The sequence below is a fragment of the Larimichthys crocea genome, chromosome X (assembly GCF_000972845.2).
Source record: "Larimichthys crocea isolate SSNF chromosome X, L_crocea_2.0, whole genome shotgun sequence".
Taxonomy (NCBI): domain Eukaryota; kingdom Metazoa; phylum Chordata; class Actinopteri; family Sciaenidae; genus Larimichthys; species Larimichthys crocea.
In genome coordinates this window covers 31,560,640-31,570,296 of record NC_040020.1, presented here as the reverse complement: position 1 = coordinate 31,570,296, position 9,657 = coordinate 31,560,640, and the positions used below count along the sequence as shown (strand labels likewise).

At 42.2% G+C, this 9,657-nt stretch overlaps 2 protein-coding genes across 3 annotated transcripts; one reads left to right on the top strand and one right to left on the bottom strand.

Annotated features, from left to right (window-relative positions):
• Positions 1–721: 721 nt before the first annotated feature.
• yju2b (YJU2 splicing factor homolog B) lies at positions 722–7,273 on the bottom strand. Of its 2 annotated transcripts, none has more exons than XM_019269922.2 (10): positions 7,167–7,273; positions 5,610–5,649; positions 5,458–5,511; positions 5,248–5,330; positions 3,347–3,402; positions 3,200–3,260; positions 2,935–3,077; positions 2,580–2,752; positions 2,208–2,346; positions 722–1,436 (listed from the first exon to the last, which is right to left on the bottom strand). In XM_019269922.2, the coding sequence occupies exons 2-10, from the start codon at positions 5,610–5,612 to the stop codon at positions 946–948; spliced, it is 1,203 nt and encodes a 400-aa protein (XP_019125467.2). In that variant the 5' UTR covers positions 5,613–5,649; positions 7,167–7,273; the 3' UTR covers positions 722–945. The 2 variants fall into 2 exon arrangements, with proteins under 2 accessions (XP_019125467.2, XP_019125466.2); XM_019269921.2 differs by having other exon boundaries at positions 7,139–7,245.
• A 7-nt stretch (positions 7,274–7,280) lies between these two features.
• Positions 7,281–8,805, top strand: LOC104935001 (transcription factor IIIA). Its single transcript, XM_010750782.3, has one exon. It carries the CDS (start codon positions 7,317–7,319, stop codon positions 8,397–8,399), a length of 1,083 nt encoding a protein of 360 aa, XP_010749084.2. The 5' UTR covers positions 7,281–7,316; the 3' UTR covers positions 8,400–8,805.
• The last annotated feature ends 852 nt before the right edge of the window (positions 8,806–9,657 follow it).

Below are 9,657 nucleotides of genomic sequence, written 5' to 3'. Positions count from 1 at the left end.
ACATCTGTGTGGGTCTTTCTGAAACATCAAAGAAAAATACTATATTAACTACAGCTTATAGTACTATTAATATTTTTAAAGATTATTTTTTTGGCCTTTTCAGGCTTTATTTTTGACAGAGACGGCTGAAGAGTGACAGGAATGCCGGGAGAGAGAGACGGGGAATGACATGCGGGAAAGAGCCACAGGTCGGATTCAAACCCTGGGCTTCGACGGCAAGGACTGAGCCTTCGCACATGGGACGGCTGCTCTACCAACTGAGCTAAACACCGCCCCGTAAACACTTTTTCTTTGTGTGCCAAATTTAATTGACTGCTCTCAAAACTGTGGACAAATCATTAAAAGTGATAACAGAAGATGCTGTTTTTACAAAAGGTCAGACTTTGTTCTGTTGATATCGTCAGTGGACAGACTGGTCTCTCTGTCTGTTCTGTGATGATTCTTCTCAGCATATGATTATTTAAAGTATGCTAGCAGCTTTGCTCTTTGATCTGCATCCGGGTCACAAATCTGTTTTTTGGGTGACGTAGTTACAACACTACTTAATGTTCAGGTAACAAACTCAACAACAGTTTAACAGTATTTTACACATTGTTTTGCATTTAATTTGACATGGTGTCTGACAGCTTTGTCATTAGATCACACATATAGGAATCTAAATCTAAATGCCATCAAGTAGTCTGTGTTGTACGCACATAGGCCATAACAGGTTGGGCCACCATATGACACATTCATGACAATGCATTAAAAATTCAAAGATTAAAACTAAAATTTTATTTTGCACATTTTCTTTTACAAAACAAAATATTTCCATTGTGACCAGGCGTGTGAGATAACAACAAAAAGCAGTACAGTCACAGCAGATGTCTGCGGCATGTATTTTATGACTGATGTCACCCTGACTCACTCTGAACAGAAACTGTCCCTTTAAATTATCATTCAGTTTCATTGTCCACAGTCTGAATCTGAGTCGCTGTAGTCCGCCACCAGGGATGTGACAGCTCCTAAACATCTGTCCTGTTCCTTCTTCCCAAAGTCCTTTGTTTGTGTTAGCCTTTCATCTGCTTCTTCTGTGGTTTTGACATGTGCCTCTCCTGAGCCACTGCCATTTGTCTCTGTTCCCTCCTGCCCAACTTGTATAGATACTATAGTTGGAGCTTCCTCTCTCTGAGTGGCTTTTGAAATCTCTCCATCATATGACTGTCTTCGAGTGATAGTGGCGCAGGGTTCAGCTTTAATTCCTAATGATCCTGTGCGCTTGCGGATCAGGGGGCTGTGTGAGGATCCCAGGGCTTTGGCCACTGCTGCTTCTTTCCCCTGCAGGCCAAGTTTATGGAGCAGGCAGCCTGCAGCACTCCCGGGCGTCGCTGAGGTGGCGTTGAACCAGGAACGAGAGGAGATCTCTTTCCGTTTGCTGTGCTGCTTGTCTTCGTAGGCTGATTGTGGAGGGGAATAATGAAGAGGAGACTTAACATTAGAATGCAAACTTTTCTCTCTGTACATACATTAAAGAGTTTACAAATTGTTCACTTTGGAGAGGATAATATTTTGGTCCCTTTAGAATGCATTTTTGTCAGCAGGATGTTCAAAGAGTTTACCAAAATAAATCTGATAGAAAATATGGCCAAGAAAGAAAAGACAAAAATACTGAAAAGAAAAGTTTTCTTCACGTTTTTGCCAAGTACTGCAACGTGGCAAACATTTGGCAAATGTATTGCATGATTTTCTATCACAGTCAGTTGATGTATTTTGATTTTCATTTCATTTTATGTTTATTAGGCACACCCAGCTTAAAGAAATGCAGTCAAACATAGCAACCTAACTTGTATTGAAAAAATGTGTTCGTTCAACTTTATGGTCATTTTGCGAGTTGCAGTTTGATGCTTATGGAGCTGTTAACTGTGCTGCAGCTGATAACATTGATAGGTATTATAATTATTAACATAAAAATGTGGAAAAGGACAAAAATAAATTGTACAGACTTGGTGCATGTGTGTGCTTTCAGGATGATGGTTTGTAAATTTGACGTTTTTCACAAACACAACATGTTTAATAATAGTAATACTACTAGAACTGACACACACACACACACACAGACACACACACACAGACACAGGTTTCCCTTAAAAGGGTGGGATGCATAGGTCTTGACAATTATATTTAATCAGTGTGTGCATGAAAGTTTAAAGCCTGTATATGATACTTACAGTCAGGTGCCTGGTAGGTGAGCAGTGCTGCCAGTTTCTTGTCCTCCTCTTTCTCTGGCAGCAATGGGATGGACAGGTTGGTCCTCATCCTCACGGTGTTGTCTTTCTCCTCCTGCTCGGCCAGAACTTTCTTCTCTGTCTGCACCAATTAAAGTAGAGCCATCAGTCACCGACCGTAGCAATGACAAAGTAGTTTCTATGTTGTTTTTGCATAAATGTCTTTTTCTTGTACAAAAGGTGAGAATACCAGAAAAGCAATGATATACAGTCAACTGTGATATTATATACAGTCAACCATAGCGAGTGACTAACACCATCTTGGGTAGCATTAATTAATAGAGCAGTTACCAACATAAGTGGTCAATATCCTACCCTGAATTTCCTGCGGAGGGTGCTGTTGAGCTGGAAGTCGTCCTTCCAGCCGGACTGGTGGTCTTGGATCTCCGACAGAGAAGGCAGAGCCTTCTTAAGCTTCTCCTTGTCCTTACCACCGTGGTCAAGTTTGAACATGGCATCTGTCTCCAGTTTCTCCTTCTCAGCCCGCTCTGTACAGACAGACAAAGAGAGAGTTGATTAGAAACAGAAAACAAACCCAAAAATTGTATTAAAAAAATAAAAAATAAAATATCAAAGCAGCAAGGACATAGGCCTCAATTACACTATCAAAACAGGAGTGAACAGAGCAGGCTATTTATCTTTTGACTGATAACACACATGAATACTTTACCTGTGGTGAGGATCTGCTCATTTTCAGCCATGTCCCAGCGTTCCTCCTTCCTGCTTGCCCCACTTACTATCACATAGTCGCAGGTTGCCGGATCTGTCTGCATCTCAATGTAGTTGACACACAGATGGCACTTCATCCTAAACCTGGTTAAGGAGACAGAGGTTTGTGCTGATGTTCTGTTGCTTATGGACATACTGTAAACTGCACCACGCAGCTCAGAGTGTGAAGTTAACGTCAGCATTCGGCCCAGTCGTTCTGTATTTACCTGTAGATTGGCGTGGTGTAGTAGTTCCCCACTTTTTTCTTCTCAGCATTGTAACGGACCCCTGCACATGCAGACCATTGATGTCAAAGAAACGGAATGAGACTGAACCTGACTAAGTGGATGGATCGTGGTTTTCTTCAGACTCACCCATGCCAATGTGATTTTTGCAGCCATCACACCAGATGTTGTAGGGCATCTCAAACCTTAACAGACAAAAACAATCACATACACATAAGTTGTGTGCCAACGGCCAGAACACAAGTTTTCACAGTTTTATTACTTCCTGTCATTATTTTTAGGTCTGGTTAAGAATACTAATTTTACATATCCCGTGTTTATAAGATATGAGACATGCACACTCATATTCATCAGTCTAAGCTTTCATCATATTTGGACGACACATAACAGAACCTAACAAGGTAAGAAAGCACTGTAGCATTTGTGCTTGTCGTTGACTTTTTGAGATGATAACTTACAAACACAAATGTACTGAATATATCTGATAACATGTCCATACCTGGGGCCTCATGTACAAATACTTGCGTGGATTTCCTACTAAAACTTGCCGTGCCAGAACCCGGAAACTGTCGTACGCACAAAAATATTCAGATGTATCAAAGTGTGCGTTCGCATGGATCCAAGCACGTTTCTTTTGTACATGCCAATCAACGTGGAATTGAGCGCACGTGCAACTCCTCCCTGTCCATGCCCCCATTTACATATGCAAATCTACTTAAATAGGCCCTGGACCTGAGATTCACCTCTTTGTCCGATCAGATAACGCGATGAACAAAGGAAAGAAAATGAATTTTACAGAGTTTGAGCTAGATATTCTAGTGAATGAAGTGGAGATTCTGTTTGGTCCCTGTCAACAGGGATAAATATGACCAAAAAAAGACGTGAGTGGGAGCGTGTGTGTGAGGCTGTAAATGCCGTGGGATCCGAGCAGCGCACACACAGGTGTGGACAGGTGTGGCGCTGCGGCTGACATTTTACGCCCGCTTTTACTGACAAGAATACTGAACACAGGGAGACAATCAGGGGTTTGTTAGAAAGCTCTGCAGCTCTAATTTCACCAGCAGAAAATAAAGAAAACCAAAAACATGATATTTGAATGCCACATGCCCAAATATGCATTGGCACACTGGCACGGCTTCTGGGTAAGTAAAGAGTTTATTCGTTTAATTGTTTCGTATGTAATCCAGCGTTACATACGGGACAATTAAACGAATAGAAGCCACCCATCGCGCACCGTGCCAGCCTCCAGCCTGTTCCCAACCATGCTGTTAGTCATAATGAATGAGTCGTGCGTTGAACCAGGCCACCTTGCCACGATGTTAGTTAGCTGCATTCGCGCATCACATATGATTTGAACATTGATGGAATGAAAATGTTTCCTACTTAGATAAACAGCTCCCGCTGGAATTCCCCTGTTGCCAGGAACCCCAGCGTAGTCAGCACAACCCCGAGCTACTCGCCGGCCCCCGTTGCGCTCTCGGGCCGGCCGCAGCTCTGCGCACAACTCCAGTAACACTGGCCTTGGTAACCGAAATCGGTTTATGAGCCAATTATCATTGTTTGCAAGTAAATCCTTGCGTTCCTTAAATCGCTCACGTCGGATTGCACCATTTGCAAGGTCCTCTAACAACGCTAACGCTGCCATTGTTAATATCATTTTCTTCATCACATTACGCATACTTTTATATCCACCTATATAATTGCAAACACGTGGGTGTGTTAATTGTTCATAAGTGTGTCTCTGATGTGCACATCACTCTGATGACTACTTGTTTTCACATTATTAACAGTTTCCCAGCGTCACCTCTAAGTGTCGCCAAAGGAACAATAGCTGTAGAAACGTGCGTACGACAGCTATGAAATTGGCGTGGGGCACGCACATTTCTACGATTGTTTCACGTTTGATACATTTGAACGTGAGCGTGGAAAAGGACGTACGCCACTTTTTTGTGCGTACGCATGCTTTGTACATGAGGCCCCTGGATTGTAAATTTCCCACCAACATCAGTTCTAGATACGCGTGCACTAACCTGATAATGAGGATGCCCTGAGACAGTTTCCTGGCCCGCTCCCGCAGAGCGTGAGTTTTATGGTAGCCATTGAGGGATCCATGCTAAAGACAAAGAATGATGGAAATGTAAGTCGGTATCTACACAAAAGGTGAACTAACTAAAAAGTACTCACACACACACACACACACACACACACACACACACACACAGGTCTGTGACCATACACACCTTAGCGGGATCAAAATCTGGAGGGTAGTATTTGTTTGTTCCTTTTCTTTCACCCTGTCAAGAAAACAGTACAATGGTTAAAACGGACTATTTAAAAAATAATATGTTTGATTTATTTGTATCTTGACAGACATGTACACATTGTGGCTTACCATGGTGACGACCGGATCTGCATATAATAATGGATTCACCCTATTTTCACCAGGTAAAAAAAACAAAAAAAAACACACACAACAACAAACAGTTAGGACACATATAAACTCGCGATGGATCGTCAGATACTCCTTGTATGTTTTTTGCAATTATCACTCAAAAGTGGTTTTGAAACACACAAAGATATGTATTGGAGGAAGTTTAAATCATCATCAACATCAGTGCCCTGAAACTTTCAGGCTCTAATGTAAACACACACTTATATATAAACAGTTGCCATTTGTTGGATTATGAGTTAAGAGTGCTGTTGAACTGTACCGTGTAAAACTGACACGTCCTACTATTTTATCTATCAAATTCATATCATGGAGGACAGGCTAAATGACACAACCACCTCTCTTCCGAGGGAAGCAACTTCAACGCAACGTTATTGTAAACCAGTTATTTAACAGCAGTGCCTTGTAAACTAGTCTTAACTTAAAGGTTGGCTGAGGAGCAAAATAGCTCATGTAAACTAGATTACTTCTTTGGGTTGGTTAAAAAAAAAAGGCAAATAAAACTGTATTTGTACAATTCGCTGATCAGTTCAGACAGTTAATAGTTTGTCCTTGGAAACATGCACACATTATCAGAACATTCAATGGTCAATTTGGCATGTATGAAGCATCAGGGATACGATTTATGGCCCGATAGGATTGTCAGATACTGTATGACTGGAAGGTTTGTCTTTTTTTGGTTGACATAACAAAGCATTTGAACCTTTAAAAGGCAATAACTGCTAGTGTTATACACACACATATACACATATATATATATATAATATATATAAATATATATATATAACACATAATATATATATACACACACACACACACTATACATATATATATAATATATATAGTATATAATATATATATATATACATACATACATATACACCTATACACACACACACACCACACATATAATATATAAAATATCTGTATATGTGAATAATCTGTTTGTGTATCTGTATGTGACACAAAATATGACTTTCTGAATGATCTTGTTAAGTGTTTTAAACTTAAATGTCAACAGACTTTGCATTACTCATAATAAGTCATGTTTAAAATGAACATGAGGTTCAGACTTCATGCAGGTTTAACCTTTAAGTCCTTCACTAAAGTTACAGTCAGCTGGTAAGAGTGTAAACAACGATGCTGTCCAAACGTTTAGCCTCACTGTGACATAATATAATGTCTGATAGGTGAGTAAGGTGAGTGGACATGGTGCTGCTGAATGAAAACAACATTACATATTATATATATATTGTTATATCTGCGTTTAATTTGCTGTAACGTCGCATCGTTGCGTCGAAACGCATTAGCTTCAGCGAGCTAATATTAGCATTGGCTCGATTGCTATGAGACGGGCGAACGTGAGCAACTCGTAGGACTGCATAGCAACACATCCATAGCAACGTGTTCAAACAAGCCGCTGTCATGTTCACTTTTTAGTACAAGCTTTAAAAAAAACAACAAGTACTTACAACTGTAGCTGCAGAGACAGACACCTACCAAACAACACGGGGCCGATGGGTATTTACAACGTCACATCCCGGTTGTGGAAGTGGCGTCACGTCGCGGAGGATTGCGGGAAGTACCGGTACCGACACGGACAACGTGCTCGCAGCTGAATATTTTCATCCCGTGCTGGCTGTCGCAGAAATGGGAACCAACGCGGAGCCGCAAAAGCGTTACATCTGCTCGTTCTCCGGCTGCTCGGCGATCTATAACAAGCAGTGGAAGCTGGACGCTCACCTGTGTAAACACACGGGAGTCAAGCCGTACACGTGTGACCGCGACGGCTGCGGTAAGTCCTTCTGTAGCCCCTACCACCTGGCCCGACATGATCTGACTCACAGCGGCGTGAAGCCGTTCACCTGCACCGTGGACGGCTGCACGGAGGCCTTCTCCACCAACACAAACCGAGCCAGACACATCAGCCGCGTTCACACCCAGGAGCAGAAGAAGTACGTTTGCAAATTTGAAGGCTGCGGCCTCGAGTTCAAGAAGAACAAGCAGCTGAAGTCCCACATGTGTGAGCAGCACACCCAGCTGCCCCCTTATCAGTGCACCTATGAAGGATGCCAGATGCGATTCACCGTCCCCAGCAAACTAAAGCGACACGAGAAGGTACACAGAGGGTACCCCTGCAAGGAGGAGGACTGCACCTTCACAGGAAAGACCTGGACAGAGTACATGAAGCACAAGAAGGAGCAGCACAGGCTCATCCTGAAGTGCGACCAATGCAGCAAGGTGTTCAGGGATTCCTGGTTCCTGCAGCAGCATCAACACGTCCACTCTGAGACGCGGGTCGTCCTCAAGTGCCCCAGGGACAACTGTAACAGGTCATTCACCACCGCTTTCAATCTGGAGAGCCACATCAGCTCCTTCCACGAGGAGCTGCGGCCCTTCACCTGCACCCACGCAGGCTGCGGGAAGACCTTCGCCATGAAGCAGAGCCTCCAGCGTCACAGCGTCGTACACAACCCGGAGAGGACGAAGCTGAAGAAGCCTAAACCCAAAAGAACTCTTGCTTCCAGGTTGAGCGGCTACAATCAAACAAAGAAAACTGTGTATAGAAAGCACAGGGAGCCTGAATCCACCATAGAGTCTGCGCAAACCAAGACGGATCCACCTGGTCCTGTTGAGTTAGTGTCCCTCCTGCAGGACACGTCTTTGCTGTACAGCCCCACTGTCGACACACATGAACTTACTAATGCCTTGACTACACCTATGACAGTGTAGAGTCAAGTGGAGGAGAAAAAACATTTATGATGTACTGTCATTTCTAACTTAGTTGTTGGAGGTTAAAATGAGTCCACCTCTATTGAGTCACCATCTACCTTTGGGCTGTTTTGGTTGTAAAGTCAGCACAACTAAAAGAGATTTTGACTTTGAGCCAGATCCTGATGTTCCGTCTTTCTAGGTGTTATCAACTACTTTTTTCTGTATTTAAATAATCACAGGGACATTTTGATATCCCAGAGCCATTAAATCTGTCCACTCTATTTGTGCCATTTATATTTAAGAAAATCTATATTTTTGTTCATATTGTAAAGTTAAGATTTGTGTGTGCTTTTGAAAAATGTCCGAAAATATAACTCTGCAGAAAGACAGTGTTTGTTCAAATAAAACCTGTGTAAAACCTGAATTTATTTTGTGTCTGAATATCATTTATTGCCGTTTTAAATCAGTAAGTCAGGCCTAATATGGCACACTGCAGTATCCAGTCTGGGAGCCCAATGTCAAAACTTTGAAAGGAGTGTTTTGATTTAAAATCCTAAATTTGTACGTTTTGGCTTTTTAAAAGTTGTGATAATTAAACATCTGTGGCAGGATCTTCCACTCATTATTTTTATTGTATGTAGGGCTATTTTTTTTTCCCCCACCTACTTATGTGACGAATTATAGGTAAACTTACAACTACATTTTTGCTCTTTTGGCACTACTTTCTGTTGTGGTTGTTAACAGTTTATCTATTTCATTACATTTCACAGACAGCACAGTTATGCCAGGTGGTTAAAGTTTATGGACGCTCCTGTCCACCTAGATTTGTGTACCTTATCTCTGGATTTGTAATTCATGACTGGGCTCAAACCCACGGTTTCAAAAGGGGAAATCTGTCCGACAATGGTGCATTTCAAACTTCGTGTCGAGCCCCCTTCTTTCAGTGTACAAAGCCAGGTCTAGGAAGAAATGTTTTTGCCAGTCCGGCTGTGGAAGAACTTGACATCAGCCCCATCAAACGTGGAAACCTGATCACTGCAATGATCAGGTTTCGATCATCATGATCGAAGAGTCTACAGGTTAAGTCACTGACTTGCAAATATTCAACCAAAGGAGGGGGGTGTGTGTGTTGTCAGTGAAATAACCTGCTGCACACATTGGCCAGAGTGAAAACCTGCAGATTCTTGTGCCTAGATGACACACGATGGAGAATCTCAGCCCTGAACAACAGATTTACAGCGTAAACAGGAGCAGCTCTGTGCGAGTTTGAGATTCC